At 34.9% G+C, this 26364-nt stretch overlaps 3 protein-coding genes across 4 annotated transcripts; 2 read left to right on the top strand and 1 right to left on the bottom strand.

The window, feature by feature from the left end:
* Positions 1 to 11445: 11445 nt before the first annotated feature.
* Positions 11446 to 12804, top strand: LOC107630391 (Ribosomal protein L36). Its single transcript, XM_016333495.3, has 3 exons — positions 11446 to 11558; positions 12068 to 12224; positions 12436 to 12804. The coding sequence occupies exons 2-3, from the start codon at positions 12073 to 12075 to the stop codon at positions 12584 to 12586; spliced, it is 303 nt and encodes a 100-aa protein (XP_016188981.1). The 5' UTR covers positions 11446 to 11558; positions 12068 to 12072; the 3' UTR covers positions 12587 to 12804.
* Positions 12805 to 13748: 944 nt separating this feature from the next.
* Positions 13749 to 20098, bottom strand: LOC107630390 (DEAD box RNA helicase family protein). 2 transcript variants are annotated; one of them, XM_021118807.2, is made up of 8 exons: positions 19783 to 20098; positions 18298 to 19560; positions 17347 to 17562; positions 16943 to 17011; positions 16162 to 16431; positions 15714 to 16064; positions 15314 to 15591; positions 13749 to 15119 (listed from the first exon to the last, which is right to left on the bottom strand). In XM_021118807.2, exons 2-8 carry the CDS (start codon positions 19543 to 19545, stop codon positions 14030 to 14032), a joined length of 3522 nt encoding a protein of 1173 aa, XP_020974466.2. In that variant the 5' UTR covers positions 19546 to 19560; positions 19783 to 20098; the 3' UTR covers positions 13749 to 14029. The 2 variants fall into 2 exon arrangements, with proteins under 2 accessions (XP_020974466.2, XP_088364227.1); XM_088508101.1 differs by having other exon boundaries at positions 19823 to 20098.
* A 3316-nt stretch (positions 20099 to 23414) lies between these two features.
* Positions 23415 to 24026, top strand: LOC148570456 (uncharacterized). Its single transcript, XM_088507047.1, has 2 exons — positions 23415 to 23659; positions 23705 to 24026. Exons 1-2 carry the CDS (start codon positions 23415 to 23417, stop codon positions 24024 to 24026), a joined length of 567 nt encoding a protein of 188 aa, XP_088363173.1.
* Positions 24027 to 26364: the final 2338 nt, after the last annotated feature.

Below are 26364 nucleotides of genomic sequence, written 5' to 3'. Positions count from 1 at the left end.
TAGTACTTAAATTTAATACAAGAAAAATCTAAAGCTAAACAAAATTTCTCAATTAGAGAATAACGGCTCTCGACATCATTTAACACATGGCTTAGATAATAAATCACTTTTTTGTTGTCATCCTCATCTTTTTGAACCAACATTCCACCAATTGTTACTTCTAAAGCTGACACATAAAGTTTTAGAAGTGCTCCGTGTCTTGAAGGTGTTATAACAGGATCATTAGTCAAGTACTGCTTAATATTCTCAAAAGCTTCTTGATGCTCTGATTTTTACTGGAACTCTTCCTCTTTTTTCAATTTGATCAAAGGTGCAAAGACCTTAGTTTTTTCTAACAGGTTGAAAATAAACCTTCTGAGGTAATTGACTTTTTCTAGAAATACTTGCAGTTTTTTTTTTTTTAGTTGGAGGAGGAGCCTCTAAGATAGCTTTTGTCTTGTTCTTGTCAATTTCAATCTCTTTTTTCTACACCAAGAAACCAAAAAAAATTTCTGCACTCACACCAAAAGTACATTTTAAAGGATTCATTTTCAATTTATATTTTCTCATTCTTTCAAACGATTTTTTTATTTTTTAAATACTCTTTTCTATTATTTGACTTGACAACCATATCATCAACATAGATTTCTATAAAATTTCAAAAAAAATCATGGAAAATTTTATTCATAGTTCTTTTGTAAGTTGCTGCAGCATTTTTAAGCCCAAATGGCATCACAAACCATTCAAAAGTTTCTAAAGCACCTGGACACCTAAATGCAATTTTTAACACATCTTTGTTAGCTATATATATTTGATTATAACCCGAATATCCATCCATAAAACTTACAATCTCATGACCAGCAGTAAAATCTATCAACATATCAGCTATAGGCATTAGATATTCATCTTTTGGTGTTACAGAATTTAAATCTTTAAAATCAATGCAAACCCTTAATTTTCCATTCTTTTTCATGACAAGAACAACATTGGAAATTCAGTTGACATACCTTACTGTTCTTATAAATTTGGCCTTAAGAAGTCTGTCAATCTCTTCCTTAATCTTTTGTGCGACCTCAGGGACAAATCTCCTTGGTGGTTGCTTGACAAGTTTGACGTTAACTTTTAGTGGCAATTAATGCTCTACTAGTTCACGACTCAAGCCTGACATCTCTACATAATCCCCATGCAAAACAGTCGCAATATTCCTTCAACATCTTCATCACTTCTTTTTTGAAATCATCAGGCAACATCTTGCTCACATATATTGGTCTAAGATGATCACCGTTACCAATATTTACCTCTTCCAAAGGATCATGCACCTCAACCTTTTTCACATTGTCAGTATTATTTTTTTCAAGATCTAAAGAACCATCATCATATAAACAATCATAAGGTACACTATAAATTCACCTTCTTTGTCTGCCATATAGGCTGACAGCCGAGCCAATTGGCTCGTCAAACTCATCATATAAGTCTCTCTTGAGGCCGTATCTGTCCCGTCCTTAGGAACCAAAATAAAACCATTCATATTCATTTTGCACATCTCAATATTTTCAGAATCAAATGCCTTGGTGTCAATAGTCAATGGCTTGACTCCAGAATTATACATGCTGAATTTCATATGCATCTCAACATAGTAATAGGTACTATTGTCAGTAAGAACTTTCTTCACTTCCCCGCCTTTATTTCGAAAAATTAACTTTGGATGTAGAGTAGATGGAATAGCACCCATCCCATGAATCCAATCACGTCCCAAAAGCAAGTTAAAACCAGCCTTAGAAGGAACAACAATAAACAGAGTTGGTCTATTGACAGAATTAATCTCAATTGACAGTAGAATCACACTTCTAATAGAAGAAGTCCTTTAAAATCTGTCACCCCAATGCTACTTTTGATTAATTCTTTTTCAGTCTTTCCATCATTCTTTCAGGCATGAGATTGACAGCAGCTCCCCCGTCAACCAAAATCTTATTGACTATCCTTCCATCAATACGAGCCTTGATATGTAGTTGATGCAAATGCTCCTTGTCATTTTCAGTAGGTTTTTCAAATAATTTTCCACCACACATATTATCATCTAACAATAAGTATTCACTTCCAAAAAAGGCATCATAACAATAATCTTCTAATAATTTTACTTCTTGGACTTGACTATACTTTTCAAGCAGAACTGACAACATAGCTACAAATTGATTAACCCCAAATATCGTATCTAAGCTATCATCAAAACCAATGTCAAAATTGTCAATAATTAAATCTTTATTTTTTTTCTTTCTTATGCTGAACTACTACCTTTTTTCCATTCAAACTTTTTTTTACATTTTTATTTCCTTTAGAGTGAGTAGAAGAGTTGCCTATTTCTGTAGACTTGGCCATAGTTGTCAAAGGAGAAAAACTCTCACCACGCTCCTGGTCTGGCTCTAAGAGAACATACTAAGATATGTTCTCTTTTTGCTCCAAATTCACGATAGGATAATACTTTAGAATACTCTAACCATTTAGCCAAGGAAAATGACCAGAAACCTTCTGCATGTTAGGATTATAACAAAAATAAATTGGCTTTGAAGGAACAGGTACATTTTTTGGAACATATACACTACCTCCCTCTTATGCATGATTCAGCTTTCATAACCGGAACTCATAGTATCTAGGCTTAAAAGGTCTAGGTCTCACCCATTATTTTTTTTCTCTTGGAAAAGTATTAGGTTAATTCTGCACATTCTTCACATTCTGGACCCATTTATTGTTCAAAATTTTGGCAGTAAGGACTCTTGTCTTTTAAGAAAAATCATCAAATTTTCTATCAATCATGACCACATTCTTCATTTTCTGGTTGATAGGTTGTATTCCAGTATTGTTGACACACTTATTCAAAAAAACATGATAGTATAACTTTTGTTTCCCATTAACAATCTTTTGCTTTAGCTCATTAGTTTTATTCTCCTTTTCGGCAATTTTCTTTTTCAACTCAGCCTTTTCCTTCTCTTTGATTTTGTACTTTTCAAATTCTTTTGCAGCTTTCTTGTCAAAAATAGCACTGTACTTTAGACACATAACGATAGTGCTGTCAGATTCTTTAATTCTCAGCAAAAAATCTAACAGATCCTCAATAGGACGAGGATAAACCGGCTTCTTGTCTCTCTCAAAAGCCCTTAGGTCTTTATTTTCACTTTGAGCACTAGGCATTGTGGTGTCAATGTCTACCATGTTGATTGACAAGTTGAATGACTCAACATAATTTGAATCAACAGCGAATAGTTCAGTATCCACCTTCATAGTAGTTTTATCCTCAAACTTCAACCTTCCTTCCTCAATGGATTTTTGTATCAAATCTCTGAAACAGACGCAATTATTTGTGGTGTGCAAAAATGCCTGATGAAACTTACAAAATTTCTTATTCTTTATTTCATCAACCGAAGGCATTTTTTTCTTCTGGTAAAATAAGCTGCTTATCCTTTAATAAAACTTCAAATATTTGGTCGGCCTTAAAAATATCAAAAGAGTAAGTCTTATTTTCAGCTTTATAATATGAAAAACCTTTTTCTTTTTCTTTAACAAGCTTCAAAGATTTGCACACATAAGGAGGACCCCACGTAATTCAGCAATATAAACTTCTTTCTCATCTGAATCACTACAATCAAAAAAACAATCAACATATGCAACCTTTTTAGAACCTTTTTTAAAATTCTCTTTTGCTTTCTTAATTTGTTCTTTTTGTCTTACTCTCTTAGCTAGCTAGATAAGATCTAAAGTATGTTGATCAACAAGTTTGTTTCTAACTCTAAATTCTAGTCTATTAGTAGCCATTTTGACAACTTTGATTTTTGAAATCAAAATAAGTATCAATGGATTTTCCCTTTGTACGTTTGACAGAGAATAAATCCGTAAGGCTAACTTTTAATTCACCTCAAAAAATTGATCATGAAAATTTCTTTCTAATTATGCCCAAGAATGAATGGAATTTGGTCTCGAGATGGGGAACTAGGTAAATGCATTTTTTATTAAAGAAGAAGAAGAATATATCATCTTAAGATACTCATTAGAAGCTACTTCCCCAATTTCAACAATATATCGAGCAATATGCTCTATTGTACACTCATTTTCTTCTCCAAAAAATTTTGTAAGGGATTTTGGAATTTTTCAACCTCTTGAAAACTTTGCTTGTTGGATACATTCATGAAAAGCTGACACGAAATATGGCCTATTTAAACAACTAACATTAAATCCTAAATGGTTTAAAACTTGTTCGACATTCCTTGCTAGATTATAATGCCCCCTAAATTATTTTGCCTAAGTCTTTCTAACATATCATCAGCATTTTGACCATATCTAGGCATATGAACCTCATAATTAGGAATTGATGGTGATTGACATTATCAAATCCTAAACTATGGTTGTCATTTTCTTATAAATTTATCACAGTAGCAACCTTATTAACTTGCCTATTTAACTGTTCAATTCTAGAGTTTGTGTTTTCTAAAAGAGGATTTAAAACTGTCACTATTTTATGAGTTAATATGTTTACTAGATCATGGTGGCTTTCATCTATATGTTGCCTAATGTTTGATAAAGTTTCAATGGTTTGACTAGGTTGATTTACAAGCATTGCTCTTGATATGCCAGGAAACATAGGCTTGGAGTTTTCTACCCTAATAGCAGTAGGTGTAGTAGAATTAGATGCGCTGTTATTTCATATATTAATAGCATGTGGCAAGTTTTGTTGTGATATTTTAGAACCTGACACCCCATAAATAGGTACATTTGACATGACATATGATTTCTGGTAAAGAAGATTTTGAAAAGTTGAGTAGAGAAGCACAAGCAATCCTTGTGTCACCATAGGGGGACATACCCCGGTGGCAAGCCATAAGGCGGCAACCCAACGATATTTATGTGAGTTGCATTTAATCCTGGATGGGCGTGGCCAACACCATCATACCTCACTGACGGCAAGGTAGGCTCTCTTTAAAATCACAGAAAAATTTTCAGACTCATTTCCTCTAGTCTCATCACTGGAAGTAAAAAAAGATACTACAGATGTATTTGACATGCCAACTCACGTTGATTTCTTAATCTCTAAAAATACGATTTTACCACTACGTAACCACATGCAAGTTTGAGAACTCATTTTTTCTTTTAACAAACTACAATCTATTGACAATATCCTACCGGGCGTGCCAATTTATTTTACTCAAATTTTGTTATATGTATAAAAGAAAATGTGGGTATCTTAATGTCGCAATTGTAACATCAACAGAAATTAAAAGGAATAAAATTAGCATATAAACAAAAAAATATGAGGTGACGGAGGTAAAATAAATTGCAGAAATTAAAACAAACAAAAAATTAAAAAAAGGAAGAAGAAGAAAACATAAGCATAAAAGTATAGAAATTTTATTAATAAAAATGGGAAAGAAACAAATTACAAGTGTTTAAGTTCAGAGGAATTACCTAAAATTTTTAATTTTTACTCTGTGATGTCAAGGAGTTAAGAGCGTTTTGAGTTTTTAAGTGTTTTTCAAAAGAAACTGAACTCCCTACCATGTTAGCTTAAGATCCTATTTATAGATTTTGTTAATGTCAACTAACAGTTATATTTCGATGTACCACCTTTGATAATTTCAAATTGTATTTGTAACTGTTTTCGCACTCTTTATCTATTATCAACTTGAAATTTCAAAAATAATAGAACTGCCAAATATCTAATTAAAAATAAATATCATAGTATCTTTATAGTAATACAAATGGAGAGCTCTTATCTTGACGTGGCGTTCATACGTTGAATCTGACAGTTTATTTGCTTAGGTGTCGTCATTAGAAAATTTTAAAATTTTATTTATAAATTATAACTTATTATTTGTTTAGGTTGCTACTTTTTAAATTTTAAATACATTTTCTTAGATTGTTAGGTATTTAATTTTTAATATTGCTAAACTAATTTAAAAAATCTCCTTTTATAAATTATAAGTTATTTGCTTAGGTTGTTATAATTTAAAATTTTTAAATACTTTTTAAATAAAATGATTCCTAATCTAACAATATTAAATAAAATCATTCCTAATCTAACAATATTTTTACGTTAATTTAAAAAGTGATATCTTGCGTAAATTTGTTTAGAGGCCTGCTACACATACAAGTTTTTTTGGCTTACAAGTCTTACAAGTCCAATAAAACATACGCATTACACTTAATTAACGCATTACACACTTCCACATTCAAGAGTAAATAAAACACACGTTATTCAACAACTTCCTGTTTCCAAAGCGCGCTACTCACCATGCATTATGAACGACTCTTCTTCTTCTTCCTCTATGAAAACAATTTTCTTGCCAAATTTGAAGATAATGGAATTTCAGAAATACACCCAAACGATTACAGAAATACACCCTAACGATTACAGAAATACACCCAAACGGTTACAGGAATACACCCAAACGATTACAGAAATACACCCAAAGGATTACAAAAATACACCCAAAGGATTTAAGAAATACACCCAAAATTCGTTGAAGTACACCTTATGCATATTTCAGAACTCTTTCTCTTTCTCCTCCTCATCTTCTGCTGCTTCTTCTTCTTCAAAACCGATTTCAGAGCTTGATGTCAAAAAATAATTGAAATCGAGAATAACGAAGAAAGAAAACAGAGAGAAAAGTACGTAAATGAAGAAGAAGAACAGAAAGAGGAAGAAGAACGTGCAGCAAGAAGAAGAAGAAGAAGGAGAAAGAGAAGGTAAGAAACGAAAGAAAAGAAGAAGAAGAGGAAGAGGAAGAAGAACGTGCAAGAAGAAGAAGAACGAGAAAGAGAAAGCAAGAAACAAAAGAAAAGAAGACGAAGAAGAAGAAGAAGAAGAGGAAGAGGAAGAAGAATGTGCAGTAAGAAGAAGAAGAAGAAGGAGGAGAAAGAGAAGGCAAGAAACGAAAGAAAAGAAGAAGAAGAAGAGGAAGAGGAAGAAGAAGAAAAACGTACCTTGCATCGCGTTTTGGGGTTTTATTCGTTAATTAACTTGTAAAGCATACAAGCCCTAATGACTTGTATGCAGAGCTTTTCTGATTTGTTTATACCTAATCTAACAAGTTTCTTGCATTAGTTTTATATCTTTATCTTTATCTAATAAATGGAGAGCTCTTATGCTGACGTGGCGCTCATACGTTGAGTTTGGGAGTTTATTTATTTAGGTGTCGTCACTAAAAATTTTTAGAATTATATTTTTAAATTATAAATTATTAATTTGCTTAGGAAGTTATTTTTAAATTTTAAATTAAAATTATTTAGATTGTTTTAGTTAAGTTGTTATTTTTTAAAATTTAAATTATTTTACTTAGGTTGTTGTTTTTTAAATTTTAAGTTGTTTTACTTAGATTATTATTTTTAAAATTTTAGTATTATTTTTTAAAAATTTGTTGATTCTTTTTAGCACTATTTTTTAAAATTTATTGATTCTTTTTAAAAATTGCAGCTACGTTAATATTGTAGCTACGCTAATTTAGAATTTTACTCTTTTATAGCTACATTAATTGATAATTAATAATACGTGTACTTGATTAATTGATAATTAATAATCCATGTACTTGAATCCTTTTAAATATATTTATATATTTATTTATTTATTTTATCTGCAAATTTAATTTAAATTTAAATTAAAATCAACCAAATTTAAAAAATTTTAGTTATGAATCAACTATAAAAGTATAAGTTATGAGACATATATAGCACCACGATTCAAAGTACATTAATGCCTTCCTTTATATATATCCAAAATCTAAAATTTTTTTACTTATTCCAATTACTAGTATTCACAAAATTGCATAAATCAATCATACAATTGATAATTTGTGTGTACGTATACAAGTGATACGATTATGGACACTACCAAGCTACAGAAATTCTCTGTTGCTATACTTAACTGAGATGGTTTAGTTCGATGAAGACGTGAGTTTCCTACCAATCTTTTTATATTATTTCAAATTTATATTATTTATATTTTAAATTTATTTTTTTATCCTTATTTAATTATTCTTTGATTTTTGTTTACAATTCTTGGGAGAAAAAATACACACCTCAGTTAAAAGGGCTCTTGTGTCTCAATTCGTGAATTTGCTAAGAGAAGAAATATCTTACCAAATAAGATATTTTAGTGTTGGACTCAATGTGGGTAATTTCAAGACTACACATCATGAGTATGTGGTTAATTTAAACCAACGTACCGATGTGTACATTCTTCCAGAATTGTCAAATATCTCATGATATGGATTTAATTTTGTGAATTTTTGACACTCTCAATGCTCTTGGGTACGATTACACCTATTTGGTTGGTAAGTTTATTGTTTTAGAAAAGGTATAATTCATTTATAAATTTATTTATTTTATTGATAATTTCGGTTGTATTTTTTTCTTAATAAATTTATTGACAACAAACTTTTTTTATTTTAATCCATTCTAGATATTATTAGATATCTTGCTGGAATTGGGAGTGAGAAGACTCTTAAAAAAATGACAAATCTACTAAGTATAATGTTATTGAATTAGAGATTGATAATGGATAATCATATATTTGTTTTTATAAATCTAAAAATGTTGATATTGACTTCATTATAAATTTATGTATTTAAATTTATTTCAGAAGTTTATTCTCATCTTTTTAAATTGTTATTTCAACTTATTTTGTTATGAATATTTTTGTACTATTAAACCTTTTATTCACTGAAAGGATTTTAATTTATTAACAAAATTGTTATCGCTGAACAAATCTTTTTTTTATCTTTTTATAGCATGTTAATATTAAAATATAAATAATAAACATAATTTACAAAAATAAAAAAGGTGTAAACTTTGGATAACTTTGGATAAAATAAATCAGTTTGAATTGATTTGAAAAAATAGTATTTATATTTTTTATTTTTTTAAATTTTTTTTAATAAAAAGAATTCTTTACATCGCTTGTTTTTTATGAATTTAAAATAATTAATTAACTAATTATTAATTTTTAAATTTTAAAAATATAAAAAATATATATAAATTAATATTATTTTATTAGTGGTTAGTTTTTAAGTTGTATTAGTTTTTGTTTATTTTGTTATAAAGTTAACATTAAACATTTTATTTGACATAGAAAAATAATGGAGTGTGTACTTTTTGACAATTATGCACACGAGTTAAATGTTTTTTTTGGGTTCTGACAATAAGAATGGAGCTGTTGTCGTCTTACAATTTGTTAGAGTGAAGTTATATAACAGTAATATTTATTCTTAACGAACTTGACAACAACGTAATTGGAGTGACGATAGTGACCGGTAGAAATATTGGAGACAAAGTGTATATTCCAAAAATGAACTTGATTCCTTCAAATTCAAGATTGCCATTTAAGTTCCAACGGAAACAATTTTTATTAACAGTATACTTTGCAATAACCATTAACAAGAGTCAAGATCAATCGTTATCATATGCAGGACTTTATTTGCTAAAATTAGTGTTCACCCATGACAACTTTATGTTGCTTTGTCTAGAGTTAAGAGTCGCAGTGACCTCAGGGTTCTAACTCTGGACGAAGACGGCAATCCAAAGTCATTAACAACAAATGTCGTGTTCAAAGAAGTTTTTAATAATATTTAGGTAAGAAAATATTATTTTCATTTTAATAGTATGTTATGATTTACACTTTTGTATAATTATTTACTGTAAATATAACTAATTTATCTATAACTTTACTTTCAGACTTGAGATGAAATGTGTAACAGGAAGTACAACATCATATGCCAATTGCTTTTCTAATGAAGTTAGTAAGATACTAGATTGTCGATAAATTTTTATTAGTCTTTTAATATAAAGTTTAGTATAAAATTGACATGTTATTATTATAGTTATATATGTTTTTATATTTTTATATCTTCTTTCTTATGGTTCAAGAATATTATAGATTTCAAACTGTTCTATTTGCACTTTACTTTAAATAAAAATAAAATAACATATTCAGTACGTTTATTATATATTGACAATAATAATGTTATACTAAATTCAAAAAATTTATGATTATAAAATATTATTTTCAATTTAAGTGAAATTATGTAAATCCTATTTGCCTTACACATACATAATGGTCGTTATTGACTTATTGGAATAATAGTGTCTGCAATTCAGTATAGGAGGTAATGTTTCAATACCGGAATAATCAAATTGTTTAACCTCAACCTGATGTAAGATTAACCAAAAACAGCCAACTATAAACCAGGAATATTTTTTTTAAATAACAATAAAAAAAAGATGGGATGACCAACACGCTTCTAATTTCCCGTGGGCAGTTTCAGTTACTTTTTTTTACCTGGATTCCTTTTGTCACTAGATATGTAAATTATAAAATTTCTAATTGCCCAGATAGTAAAAGTAAGGTGGGTAAAATCGCATACAGAAAAAATAAAATGGTGAGAAAAAAATGTAAATTCAAAATCATCTTTTGGTTCCTTGTCTTATTGGATGAATTTGGGTCTTTTTATCACATCACAAATATTCTAATGGAGAGAGCTAGCTACTTAGACACAAGTTCTTTTTTCACTTTCACACACACAAAAATAATATCATAATAATGTTAATAGAGTTATCAATCCAACAGTTAAATTATAATTATTTTCATTAAATTCATCATTATCAAATCAAAATTTATTAGAATAATTAGGTATCAATAAAAAATTGATTAAATAATTATTTTCATATTAAAAAAATATCAACTATATTACATATATTTTAAAATTCAACTACCAAATTAGTCATTAATATAAAATACATCATATTTATAAAAATGAAAAAGGTCACCATGCTTATGCATGGCATTAGCCTAGAAGCAGGACCACCTTAAATGCATAGGGTAATTGAGGTGTTCCAAAATCATAGGCAAGCATTAAGCATGCTGAATTTATTTTGCTCCCAAACATGGTCCACAGAAGGAAATGCAAAACCCCACCATCAACTTTATTGTACCAATAGTTTCGTGATTCGTCACACCTATTTGCATATTTCGTATTCTAATTCCAAAATTTTCAAAACTAAAAACAGACCGTAAAAGCAAAGCATACTTTTGCAACTGGTAGGTGAAGTTGCTTCTTCCAGCGAGTGAGTCATGACTCATGACTAATGAGGTTTCTGTGAAAAATAATTATCCTACATTCCTACTTATTATATTTATTGTCTCCCATTTCGTAATGGTTCTTTTGTCTTGGTTGCTGATTAATGAGGGAAAAAAAGACAACAATATTACAATAATAAGCGTTCATAATTATTTATCTTTTTATATAAAAAATTCATATTGATATCATACATTATATTTGAAAAAAAAATCATAGTGTGGGACATTTTTTGTCAATTAGCCCAGCAAGGATTTTAGTACTCTGATGCTTTTGCGTGGGTCAGTTGTGGCAGATAAAGGCCCGGTTCTAATAAAACCAAAATGGCCCAATATGGTCCAATAATGGCCCAGTTCACAATCTGCTTCTGCTAGCGCTGGTTACTTGTTACCTGAAACGGCGACGCCGCTAGTTTGGTTTCAGTGAACCTCTACAGCACACTATTCATCTCTCTGTCGAATTCAGGTATGTATCTTTCATTTCTTTTTCATTTATTATCCATTTTCTCAGTTTTTTTGGGCGCCTTTTGAAGATTAGTGGTTAGTACTAGCTGAATCTATTTATGTCTCGATACATCTATTTTGATTTCCAATGTTGCATTCTGTTTGCTGCAATTTGGGGTTTTCGTTTGAATTGCACATGGTTTCTGCTTGCTGCCACTCTGTTTTCCTCTTTATATAAAAATTGAATGTTTACAAAGATAATTTATCATTTTAGCTATTGATTTTGTGTGTTGAACAACATAGCTAAGATTTATTCCTACCTGAGTTGCTACGTAATTCAATTGCTACGCGTTCTTTGCTGGCTTTGTTGAGTGCTATGTTTCTATAACCTTGCAAGGTCTATTGTAGTGTGAAGCAAATTTGTGAGTTTCAAGTGATTGTTTGTTATTTTTGTTTAATGTTTATTCTCTTGTTGGTTGTTGCTGGAGGAGGGATTATGTATGATGGTTTTTTGTTGGGTTTCTTCCTCAGAAATCATGAAGGTGAGATCATCTGTTAAGAAGATGTGTGAGTTTTGCCGGACTGTTAAACGCCGGGGACGGGTCTACGTGCTCTGCACAGCTAACCCTAAGCACAAGCAAAGACAAGGCATGTCAACATTCGCAAATGAAGCACCATCTCATCCAGTGTATGTGTTCTTTTCTTTTTTTTGTTTCACCCTTCCATGTTTTAAACTGTAGTATCTGCCTGTGGCATGGATAAATTGTATTTTGATGGTCATGTTTTAAACATTTACTTTCAAGTAATCATTTGATTTTGCTGCTGTCTTCATTTCTGATTCATGTACTTCCATAATTCCTATTGGATTTTCGGTAACTAGATTGCTAAAATAAATGCAGTTCATCAGAGATAAGCAGCCACAAGCAAGAGATTGTTAGGTCTACTCACAGTTTGCGAACAGGACTGGCCTCTATGATTCCACAAAGGCACAGCTTGGCTATGTTGTATGGATGGAGGCTAGGCCTGGCCTCTATTATGTCTAAGAAGTAGGTAAAGATAACTAGTAATTTTGAATCCAAGTATTAGGAGGAATAAACATGAACTGATTGATAATCAACAATACTGGATTAAGGCCTCTGGCTTGCGCGCTCACTCCTTTGTATTTGATGAACTTGTCTCCTTAATTTCATTTTTGTTCCAAGTCATATCTGATGTACTACACTCAAACAAAAGGAAACCCTTTATAGTATGTTTTTCCTTTCACAGAATGTTTTGGTGTTCAAGTATGTAATGGTGGAATGCAATGAATACATGAAGCTCACTGTCAATCCTATGTTTTCGGTCATAATGGTCTAAATTGCAAATTTCCATTCCATTGATAAATATGGGTTGGATCTGCAGAATGAAAACCAAACCACGACGTCCCCTTTAGCTGGGTAAAATAGGAATTATCAAGCTACCATAGATTGATCAGGTGATCTTGAGTAGAAGATTTAAACGAGATCTGTAGTTTGCAATTCTAGTCAATTTTTTCACCTCCTTAGTCATCTTTAGTGTCGAGTTATTTAGAAGGAAAATATTAATAAGTGCTCTGAATCCTGTACTTACGGCTTTTCAAATCTGTTCTTCACCTAAGTACCATCTTTTACTACATAGTTAAGACTTTAAGACTAAAGACTTAAAAATAATTACCATCTTCAAATAAGTACTATAATACGTGATATTTGTGGAACATCTACAATATTCTAAGTTTTTAGAAAAAAAAGTCAACCAAAAAAATTCATAAACGCAAGGACACTTAAACTAGTTGGAGAATAGATGGAGAAGATTAATCACAAATTTCTTTTTCTTAAGACTAGCATTAGTTGACAATAATCTGTTGATGAGCAGATAGCTAATCAAAAAGGCACAAAAATAGTTTTATTACTCAATTGAATATCTTCGCTGGAGAACCATTTTTTTTTCCAAAGTACTCCAACTCAACAGGCCAAAGATTAATATATTGCAAATCAAAGCTCTATTAAAAATTTGCTGTTAGCTAATAAATTACTGCATACATAAGACTGAATTTGAACCCCGATACTTGCTTAATCAGACTAGTAAACTAACCACTATATTATCCAAACTAGTGAAGATTATTTTCCAAATTGAACGGAAAAAATAAAGACCAAAGAGAACTATAATACCAACGAATTAATTTTAGTTACAATAATTTTGACTACACCAAAATAAATTATGGATATCAATTTCCCCAAACCGAATATTTGTGACTCAACAATGCAGCATTGCATGAAACTGCATTTAAAATTACTAGTTACAAAACTACCATCACATGATTCAACCTCAGCTTGCCATCAGGTGGTAATCACCATGCAAATCCAATCATAAACAAAAAAAAGTGGGAGGTTAAACATAGCCGCCAATCAATAAGATTACAAGTTTCGAGAGCCCTCTAAAAATAATCAGATCATAACAACAGCTTAAAATGAAAGGCTATGCCAGAGCATTGGGATCTTCTGGGACACCACTCCCAGCAACCAGTGGCGCCTGATCCACTTGATCAGTTCCCAAAATCGAATTCTGCTGCCCTTGGGAGCTTGGAGACACTCCCGGATTGGGAGCTTGGACCTCTGGTTCTCTATAATCCTTTTGATCAGAATGGTGTTGATCTGTCCTATCACGCCTATCATAGCTGGGACTTCTACGGGGACTTCGGCTGCGGCTGTAACTGCGACCGCTACGACTGCGGCTTCGACTCCGACGAGGGCTAGGGCTATAGCTGCGACTCCGACTGCGACCACGCGACCAACTGCGGCTTCTGCTTCGGCTCCGGCTCCGGCTCCAGCTCCTACTGCTGCAACTCCTACTACGACTTCTGCTACTATAGTCCCATGTTCGTACTCTCTCTGGGCTACGGCTACGGCTTCTGCCTCTATTCCTGTATCCAACATCTCTTCTGTTGTCTAATCGCCCACGTCCTCGCCCTCTTCCTCTTCCATCCATGTTGAATCGGTCATTTGGACCACGATCCCCTCTACCCCACCCAGCATGACCACCACGAGGGCCACCAAATCCTCGACCTCTATTTCCCCTACCACCAAACATATCAACTCTCCCACCTTGACCGCTAGCACCATGAGCACCAAAGCCACCATCTCTCATGCCACCATCATTGCTGAATCCACTCTCCCTCATGCCACCTCGGCCACCAAAGCTACCATCCCTCATGCCGCCTCGACCACTAAAGCCACCATCTCTCATGCCACCACGACCACCAAAGCCCCCATCCCTCATGCCACCACGACCACCGTTGTCCCAACGCCCACCACCACCAGAGTCGAAACGACTCATCCCACCCCGCTCTTTTCCAAAGTTTGGTGGTCCGCGCAAGGTCATCTGTCTTAGCTCTGGAGGCACATGCTGGTTTGCACCCTCCAAGACTTTGATTAAATCAGATGCATGTTTCCAGTCCTGCTCCGAGAAAAAGGTGTACGATACTCCAGTAGCACCTGCCCGTCCAGTTCTTCCAATTCGGTGTACATAATCCTCAACTCCAGTAGGGAAATCATAGTTTATAACCACCCTGTCACGTGGAATATTCACGAATATTCAATAAAGATCTATACAACCTATTAAAATTCAGATAAATTCTTGAAAGCCACAACGTACTAACTGACAAGATCACCTTTTTACTAGCACATCACATAATATGTGAATAAAGTTTACAACTCTATATGTCAACTTGAAGAAAAGTAACACGGATACAAAGAGGCTAACCTTATATCCTTGATGTCAAGCCCACGAGCAGCAACATCAGTGGCAACTAAAACTGGTGACTTCCCACTCCGGAACTGATTTAAAACCCAATCCCTCTCACTTTGAGACTTGTCACCATGAATTGCAGCAGCCCCATAATTGCGACCAATACTACGGGCAAGTTGATCACATAACCTCTTTGTGGAACAAAAAATAATAACCTTAGAGCCCCGTTCTTGGGATCTGAGGATCTGCTCTAATCGCCTCTGCTTCTCCATTTGAGGGACAAATTCAACATACTGCCAATTACAATATATAAGATATGCAATATTTTGAATGGTGTACATGAGAGACAACATCAAAAGAGCAACAAAAACATATAAGCGATGTCATTAATTGAAGTACAATGCTAATTTATTACCTGTGTGATAGCTTTATTTGCGGCAAGCTCATCAACACTTCCAATGTTAACCTGAACAGGATTAACGAGCAGGTCACTGGCAATTTTTCTTACTTCTTTTGGCCATGTTGCCGTATACATGAGAGTTTGCCTACGTGGTGGAATCTCATTAACAATTTTCCGGATTTGAGGTTCAAAACCCATGTCAAGCATACGGTCAGCCTCATCAAGCACAAGCAGTGAAACTTGCCCAAAGTCAATTTTCTTCATTTCAAGGATGTCATTGAGTCGGCCAGGTGTGGCAACAACAATGTCTGCTCCCCGATCTAACTCTTTTAGCTGTTGGGCTTTGGGTGCTCCACCATACAAACACTATAATGGAGGCAAAATCAGAATGTATCAACAGATTACAGCACATTAATAGGGGGAAAAACTGTAGTTTTGATAAAATAGAAAACCCAAGACATACCGTGCAAGAGAAACGTGAAGATCTTCCAAATTTGACGGCCTCATCTTGGATCTGTGTAGCAAGTTCACGTGTTGGAGCTAAAACCAAGACAGTGGGGCCATTCAAAGGATTATTCCTTCTCTGCCTAAGAAGGATGAATGCAGGCATTAAGTAGCCCAATGTTTTGCCAGAGCCTGTTTTTGCAATTGCCACTATGTCCCTACCTTGCAGTGCTACTGGCCAAGTTTGAGCCTGAATTGGTGTTGGGTTTGAGAAGCCAGCAGAATATATCTGAAATGAAACAAATGCAGGAAAATCATCTCCAAGAGCAGTGCAAAACAGATGTCTTTTGGTTTTTAGAATATGTTGTTGCATTTTAAAAATGTACATAATTTAGCAAACAATGAAACAAAAGGACCCATAGGTTATGGTTGCTTACTGAAGCAACTTGAGGCAATTAAAAAGGAGCAATAAAGACATGAGTGACGGAGCCAATATGCAACAAATCCCATATCACATAAGGTGAAATTTGAATGAAGGGCCAACCACCCTTTTAGAAGATGCCCATGAAAGGCTCCAACCATCCATTTTGCAGGCTCCAAAAATCAGAATAGTAGTTGCAAGTATAAGTGTGCCAATAGCAGATTAGCAGTGCAGCGTACGACATATGCTCCTGCTCTGGAGCAGATATCGCACCTGCGACAAGCAAGAATGAGTTCAAAAGTAAAATTTATGTAAAACCATCCCTTTATTAAGAAGTACCAAAGCATGCAATATAATAGAACATGAATAATACACTTACCTCTCTCAAAATCTCTGGAGGAAATCCAGTAGCATCAAATGTCATAAAAGGAGGTGGAATGTTGTCACCCTGTCCATTAAGATCCAATATATATGATGTAAGAAACAGTCCATCAAACTTAAAACATGGGTAGCAATTTAACAATGTAATAAAACCATTTATATAAACTGTAGCCAACACCACTTGTATGTGAAAAAAAAAAATTTCCGGTCCAAATGGCCAGGCCATACCCTATATATGATGTAATATATATGAACAACAATGGGATTGTGTTCACAAGATCAAAATTATCAATCATGACATGGACTTTTAAAATCTAGGTCATTTCAACAACTCCATAAGCTATTGATCAGGATATTAAAACAAATACCATACATAACAGGCAGCCTAAAGAAAATACAGACCGTTGCTGTAACTTCATGTTGCTGACAATAAATTTCAGCAGGTGTCATATCAGTAACATCTGAAGATCCCATATACGGAGGTCCTTTCAAGGGGTTACTTGAGAGAGGTGGATGCCCTCCTACTGGTGGAAACATGTGCATTGGATGACCTGGGATACCACTTCCATTTCCACTAGGCATTACATTTTGAAAAGGGCCGCTGCTCATTCTCATATCCTGCAAATATGTGGAACAAATATATCAAGGGCAACAACATTTAATCAGACATTGACAAGAATTACAGGGAAAGAAAGACAATGAAGGAGCAACTTAAAATTGAATAATTGATTACATACAAATGATATGAATGACGAAGCATTTTCATGAAACAAAAGCATTTAATCAGATATATTAAAACAAAAGCATACTTTTGCTCAGACATGCAAGATTATCAAGAGATTGTTGATGATTTAAAGGGGAGCATATAAACAGAAAAGAGCAATCATGACACAGATTCTAGGGCCATGACTGACAAAACTATATATATTAACTAAATCACCAACATAAAATAATATATGACTAAAGGACAGAACAAAAACACCACAAAACACAGCTAAAGCCTTAGGGTGCTTGGAGTCTTGGATCAATATGTGATCAATACAGATAGATGCAAGGCAGCACCTTGATGATGTCCCATGCAACTGCAACAGTTAGAACAACACAATCTCAAACAAGGGAGAACAGGATGTGAAACAGCTGAAAAGTCGTTTGGGGTTTGGGATTTTCAATTTTCAGGGACGAGCTTGGTTCTATTCTTGAGAATTGGATTCCTATGTCACGCATATTCCATTGTTATAAATATTCAATGTCTTAGTGTGTAAAACTTAGATAACATGAATCCACCAGTGATTGGTCCAATCATATTGAGAAAAAGACATTTCTGATTTAAAATTCACACTAAAAAGAAAATACCTGCTGCTTTGTTGAAATGGGTATTGGTGCAATATTTGGCTGCTGAGGACCCATAGCTGGCATCTCTTTGCTAGAGTTATAGTAATATTCATTCCCAGCTCTACCATGAAAACTATCTGCATGTCCCATCTTTTGGCTTCCAGGATGGACATTGGGTGGATGACCATGCATCATACCAGGCCCCATCTGGTTTTGAAAGCTAGGACCATGTTGGTAAACTGGATAAGAACTACCCTGTTGTAATGGCACTGCAGAAGGAGACTGTTGTATGCTTCCTGGTGCGCCACCAAACTGTTTTGAGTGACCAGCATTTGCACCTCCATCTGGCACTTGCCCAGATGGTCCGGATCTAACTCCAGCAGGAATGTTCTGATTGGTTTGTTGATAGTTAGATGGCGAAACTCCAACCTGGTTTTCATTTTTAAACTCTGGTTCCTCTATCTTTGGGAATGCTGATTTGAAGTCTTGTTGGTTTTCATAAGAATGACCATGCATGTTATGCTGGGAACTTTGCTGCACAGGTTGAGGCATGTTTGGCTGATATGGCATATAATGCATGTTCTGGGGGGCGAATTGATGTGCTTGTGGTTGCACAGAATGTGAGCCCTGAGCCTGAGATGCTCCTTGACCAAATTGTTGGGCATTGATACCTTGGGGCTGCATCTGATAATGCATCTGATGTGGTTGTTGTGTCATCTGCTGCCCTTTAGGCTGGACCATTTGTTGCCCTTGGGGTTGCATGGGATACTGTCCCTGAGGCTGCATTGAATGCTGTCCCTGATGCGGCATTGAATGCTGTCCAGCCTGATTAAACCCTGGTTGTGGCATGGACTGTGCCAACTGCAAATTCTGCTGTTGCACCCCTTGTGCAACCGGAGATGGCTTCTGCTGAGATGCCACATGCGAACTCTGCTGTTGTGGCATCATTGGCCCATGTTGCTGAGCAAGGTTACTCCCTTGCTGTTGAGAGGACTGAAGCATTTGCTGCCCATGCTGCCCCATCATCCCACCAGATTGCATCGCATGAGCCACAGGTATGGGCGCCATGTTGGGTGTAGAAGCAGCCGGAGCAGGGCCCGAAGGCAAAGGGGGAGGTTTCTCATACTGGGTGACATTAGTTTCAGGGTTCCAGTAGTACAAAAGACCAGTGCTTCCATCAATTAGCCCCTTCCATGGCGTAGGGAGGGTGGGATCATCGGGTGCATACCGTGGACCAGCGGCAGCTTGAGCTGCCTCTGCTGCAGCCATGTCTTGTATGTATCTCTACAGCCCCCCCAAAAAAAAAGGCTACTTTAAATACCATCATAGACCAAAAATCCATTTAGAATCTACCAATTATCCAGTACAACTCAAAGCAAAAGAAAAACAAAACAAGAAAAGAACATCCATAATTTTACCATAAGTAAGTGAACAAATAAAATAAATAAGAGAAATATCATAATTCTTGCTTATTAAGAAAATTATTAGGAAAGAAAGAATAATCACCTGAACAATCGAAGAAGAAAGAAAGCAAGAGAGAGCGAACCTGGGTGACAATGTAAGCTTTTGATTTATGATTTTAATATTTATCCTCTTTTAAATCTAGAATAATTAATCAGTGTGCATGTCGGTGCAGATTTGCGGTGTGTCAGTGATTACAATATAGAGAAGAAATTGAAGGGAAGCGAAGGGAAGGGAAGGTTAGTTGGAAGGCGGAGGAATGGAAGTGAGAATGGTACGGTATTAGGGTTCAAACAACGAAACCTCCGAAAAGAGGAGGAAGGTAACTCTATAATATATGGTTCGGAGGCCATAGACGCCACTAGCAAGGTGACTAGGTACTTTCTATCATAGGAACGGGCCAAGTGGGCCTCATATTATGGCTACATGCTTATTGGGCCTTACGCATTCCTTTGACTGGGTGATCCAATCAAAATTATAAAATATGTCTTTTTCTTCTCGTAACATTTTGAAATGATTTATCAAAAAAAAAAAAAAAGAAGAATAAAAATTCTGCCAAAAAAAAAAGAAAAAGAATTATTTTTTATCTACAAATTTTCTGACTAAAAGAAAAGAACAAATCAATTTTTTTTAAAAATATAATAAATTTAAGTTTCGATGCATTTGTGGTATATTTAATAAATTAAACAATTTTAAAAACTTATACTAATAATGATTTAATATAAATTTTTAAGACATATATTAATTAAATTTTATTTTTATCAGAGAAAAAATATTAAAATAACACAATTAACCTTTTAATTTTATATTATGTCATAATATTTTTTTCATAGTTTTTTATCTTTATATTATGTCAATATTCTCTTTTTATTTTAAATTTTTCTTGACGTTATTTTTCTTTGATAGAAATGATAATGATTAATGAGATAGGATGAAAGATAAAATAGATATTTTAATACTCATATTTTATCCCAAACATTAATTACTTGCCTGGTTATCTGCATGTATTTTATTTATTGTCTGGAATCATATCGACAGGTACTTACAAATTATAACCTATGACTTATCAAAATAAAATACAAAATACAAAATACTAAAAAGTTTATATAAGTTTTAAATATAATTAAAGTCATCAAATCATAAATTCTAAGTGACGTCAAAGAAGTTTAAATTTCCCCAACTAAATTAATTAATTCTAATAATCTATCTCAAGCATTTATTTATAGGTTATTTTTTCGTTATGGAAAAGATGTTGGTGTAATGCAATGAAATGGATATATACAAAAAAATTTTACTATTATGATATCAGTCCAAAACGCAACTTGCCTTTTACTCTTTTCTTTTTTTTTTTGTTCATCAAATTAAACAAATGCAAGTTGCATTTTAGATTTTGGAAAATTTTTAATATATTTTTTATTTTGTTTGAGGCCAAACGCATCCTGCGTTTAATAAGGACCAATATTTTATTTTTTTGAAATAACAAAACACAGCTTGCGTTTTTAACTTTGTGTTAGTCTTTTTTTTTTAATACACAAAATGCAGGTTACGTTTTTAGGTTGTCAGAATTATTTATTTGGAAGCCTAAAACGTAGGTTGTGTTTTGTTTAAAAGAAATATTTTAATCAAGAGTCATGCCTATAAATACAAAGCAGGATTCATTCAAAATGCTTCACTCCACTTCTACTCCTCTTATTCTTCTTTCTTGCATATATGTCATAGTTCTGAATTTTTTTTGTAGTTAATTGTGTCAAAAAAGTCGATTGAAGTTATGGAATGTATTGCAAATTTGCGAGTGTATTATAACGGTGAGATTATACCAAACACACACGAAGGAGTGACTTTTGTTTGTGAATCTCCGTTGTCATTTGCTATTCCATGCACCATGCGTTTTGTAGAGTTGTAAAATGGTCTTTGTTATAACATACAAAATCACATTTCGAAAAGGGTGAGCAACATTTTATACAAGAATCATGTACAAGTATTTGGTGGGCTGATACAGTTTCAAATAATGCCCATCAACGGACGATGCCAGTATGCAGCAGATGTTCTATATTTATCAACAAATCCGATTTTCGCGTGCTGATGATAGAGCTGTATGTTGAGTTCGAATAGCATTCGGGGCTGGATGCGGTTGGCGAAGAGGCCAATGTTGATGAGTGCGGGGATATAGATTGGGAAGAAGATAACAACGACAGTGAAGAGGAGTTCGAAGCCAACTATGAAGTCGATGACGAAAACGATGACAGAGACTTGGTAGGCAATTCGGGGGTGCAAAATGAAGTGGATGTGATTGTAAGGCAGCACCCCTTTGGTGTTCCGTCTTTTATGCGGACTCTGGATCTCGAAGCCACGTATGCCCCGAAATTTTCTGAGTATGCGAATATGAGTATGTTATGATTATTAATTCAAGTTACCACTAGTGTGTATTTTATTTGCCTTGTCTGACTGATGGTGGTGCACATGTCGTAGGTGAAAGCAACGTTGCAGCGGAAGATTGTGAGTTTAGTGTTGGAATGGAATTTAGCTCTAGAGAGTCGGTGATATCTGCAATCAAAAGCTGCACTATCTCTAGATGAGTTGATTACACTATGTAGCCGCAGACATTCTATACGAAATGCAAGGGTTATGGTGCCGGGTGCGATTGGCTTATCCGAGCTAACTTGATTCGAAAGAAAGCTTGTTGGGAGATTAGAAGATACAATGGCAAACACACGTGCACCATGGGCACGATTTCACAACATTATGCCAAGTTGGACTCAGACACAATTGCAGATGCCATTAGGCTGTTGGTCGAAGCAGACCCGTCAATAAAGGTGAAGTCTATTATGGCAAAAGTTCAATCCAGATTCAACTACACTGTTAGTTACTACGAGGCTTGGTTGAAAAAGTAGAAATCCGTCACAAAAGTTTTTGGTGATTGGGAAGTTTCTTACCAGACTCTGCTAGTATGGTTGAAAGTAATGACTGCGAAGATGTCAAGGTCTCGTGTTCAAATAAAGACGTTTCCCGTTTACCAAGAGAGTGAGGAGGTTCAAGGTGTAAGAGTTCTCCATCGCATTTTTTGGAGCTTCTATCCGTGTATAGTAGCATTCAGACACTGCAAGCCACTGGTGCAGGTTGATGGCACACACCTGTATGAAAAATATAAAGGTGCACTTCTAGTTGCCGTTGCACAAGATGGGAACCAAAACATTGTGCCTATTGTATTTGCGATAGTCGAGGGTGAGACGGCAGACGCATGAGAGTTTTTCCTAACCAACTTGCGGAGATATGTTGTTACCATTGATAGCGTTGGCATTATTTCTGACCGCCATAACTCCATTGACGCAGTAATAGCTCACAGTAACGGTGCATGATCACCACCAATAGCGTGGCACATGTTCTGCATCAGGCACATCGGGTCTAACTTTTTAAGGAGGTTCAAGGCTCCGTATTTGCATAAACTCAAGGTTAACACAGTTATTTGATTTCGCTTTTATGGTCATATTCATAGTAATTTTGTGGCATTTGCTTATGATTAAATGGTTTGTCCAACAGGATATTCTAGGACGGAATAGGAGTACAACAAAAACTACCAACGGCTTAAAGAGCGGGGTGAGGCATATACTCAATCGTGCGATGAGATCGGTGTTCAAAGATGGATGTTGGCGTTCGACGGGGGTCATCGTTGGGGACATATGACGACAAACTTGGTAGAGTGCATAAATTCTATCATGAAGGGTGCACGCAACCTTCCTGTGACTGCCATTATTAAGTCTACTTTCTATCGGCTAAACGAATTGTTTACCCGGAAGAGCGCCGAAGCTCATGACCGTGTCCGCAACAAATTCACATATTTAGATTTTGCTACCAAAAGTGTTGAAGAAAGCTTTCGACGTGCAGAAAATATTGTCGTCAATCGATTTGATAGGCGCAACGAGATGTTTGAGGTTCGCAAAATGTAAGATGGTTCTATTTACATTGTCAGCCTTGCGCAACGACACTACGACTGTCATCATTTCCAGGTCGAGCGACTCTCATGTCCCCACGTTCTTGCATGTTGCGCTAACCAGCATCTTGATTGGCAAGTATATGTGCATAATGTGTACAAGATGTCTGAAATTTGTAAAGTGTACAGAGACGAGTTTGTTACGATGGATGACCCATCTACATGGGATAGATATGAAGGAGCTAAGGTGATCCCCAATTGGACATTGAGGCACACGACCAAAGGAAGAGTGAAGTCAACCCGCTACTTGAATGAGATGGATTCGCGGGACATGCGTGGTCCTCGTCGGTGTACTATGTGATAAAAAACTATTATTTTTATCACAGACATTATTATAAACATGGAACAACATAATAATCATAACTAATCCAATACTTGTTCCCCTAAAACCGAAAACACTAATAATAATAATAATAATAATAATAATAATAATAATAATAATAATAATAATAATAATAATAATAATAATAATAAGGTTACGGTTACCAATGGTAATAATACTAGTTATAATAATAACAATAATAACAATAACAATATTACTAATTGTTCCGGGGCTTACTTAGAACCGGATTGAGGTTGGGCTTGTTTATGAGACCCAAGCGCTAGAGGAGTGTAGTCTCCGACTTGATTTACGTCTGGGGGCGGCCGTCCGAGTTGTGTGTAGGAAAGAATGGGGGGATGGTATCTGTAAAGACACTCCGATGCCTAAGTTAGCAAAGGGGGTAAGCAAGTTTTAGAGTATTGGAACTTAGTTTTATCTTAGTGCTTTAGTGTATTTATAGGTGATGGACCAATAACCACCGTTGAAGTAGTTCCACTTCTGATGGTGGATAACCGTCCCTTTATCTTAGGGTGGTTGGGATCTCTCTTCTAGTAGTGGGTGAGAAATTTAAGGAGGCGGTTACTTATTTGAATAAGTATCACTTGCCAGTTCATGTCGAATCTGACCTCTTTAGAGAGCTCGGGTGGATTAGTGTGGACCAACCTTTTGGATTGGACCTTTTTAACTTAATTTGGGCCTGGCCATTGCATTGGGCCAAGGTATGAACAGTGTCCGTACTCGAATCCGATCTCTTAGTTATGAGTTGGATTCGAGTATTAATTAAACTCGGGGATGCTTAGGTCGGTATTTCCTTTTAAGTCAGGAAACCGACGTGATTTTGAATTTCTTAACCGTCGCTTCTAATCAAACGTCGCGTCCGTTTGGTTTTTGCATTTACACGTGGGGGCAGTTACATTGGTAACGGCGCGTTCTTTTAATGATTGCGTCACTTTTACAGTTATGCCCCTAGTATCTTATAAATACCTTTCTTTTGTTCCCTTTTCTTCTTTTTTGTCTTCTTCGAAAATGTCTTTCTCTTTTTTTTTCGCGCTTTCTTTCTTTATTCAAGAAACCTTTTTTACTTCCATTGCTGGTGCTTCAAGACGCTCATCCTGCCATTTGTTGGGGCTACTCTTTTTTCCAGAAAGGTTAGTTCTTGCGGGTTCGCCTCCTTTCTTCCTTTTTTCTGTATTTTTTATTTTAGACATACTGTATGCTTGAGAGGGGAGTTTTAGGTAGGTTTCGGGGGTATCGTCATTGTTTATAGTAGGAGACCTTGAGATTTTGTGTCTTTGAAAATCAATCTGTGGTGATTGTTGGTTGTTTTTTGCTTTATTTGGGAAGGACTATTTTGCTTTGAACTGGTTTTGACGGTTTTTTTTTCTTTGCGTACTGTAGGTATATCTCCCTATATATTTTTTCTTTTCTGAGAAATGTCTTCCCGAGTCTCTGAGGCCTTGTTGAGATAGGTAGATTCATCTGTCCTTTCCGAGCATCCTGTAGTGGATGATGTCTTTTTAACCGAACACAGAAAATACCATAGGGTTTGTAGTTTTAATGCCGATGAACCCAAATACAGATTAGTGGCCTTAGATCCCGAGGACCGAGTTTGCTGCGGGAGGGTTAATGATTCTAATCACCATTTTTATTTTTGTGTATGACTGCCTTTTTACGCGTTTGGGTGTTACCTTCCCCTTCTCCGATTTTGAAATGGAGGTGCTGTCCCATTGTAGGGTAGCTCCCACCTAACTTCACCCTAACTCTTGGGGTTTCCTCAAAATTTACTAGCTTGTTAGCCAAGGGCATGATTTTACAGTTTCTTTAAAGGTCTTTTTCTATCTTTTCCATTTGACAAGACCTTTTAGTGCTCAAAACAAACAACAGTGGGTCTCCTTTTGAGCTATTCAAGGTCGGAAGGTATTTTTTATTTTTGACGAGTCGTTTCATGATTTTAAAAATTTCTTCTTCAAAGTTTTTGCTGTCGAGGGTCTTCATCCCTTTTTTCTTAATGAAAGCCATGAACCCCACTTTCAGTTGTACTGGGCAGAGGCTGCCCCTGTAGAGAAGTACAATTTGGTGGATTTGGATGAGGTTGAGGAGGCTGTGGTGGGGTTCTTTCGAGAGGCTTGGGGACGAGCTCCCAATTTTGACACCAAAAATTTTTTTCTCGGATCTCCGAGTTTTGTTCGGACCAAGCTAGGTAGCTTTTACTTCTAGCTTTTACTTCTAGCTTTTACTTTTGTCTTCATGAATAGATAGTTGGTACTTCCGACTTGTGTGGTAATCCTTTTTACCCCATTTTTCAGAAAAAATGAAT

The sequence above is a fragment of the Arachis ipaensis genome, chromosome B3 (genome assembly GCF_059453495.1).
Source record: "Arachis ipaensis isolate K30076 ecotype BB chromosome B3, ASM5945349v1, whole genome shotgun sequence".
Taxonomy (NCBI): Eukaryota; Viridiplantae; Streptophyta; class Magnoliopsida; order Fabales; family Fabaceae; genus Arachis; species Arachis ipaensis.
This window is presented reverse-complemented; position numbering and strand designations above follow the sequence as displayed.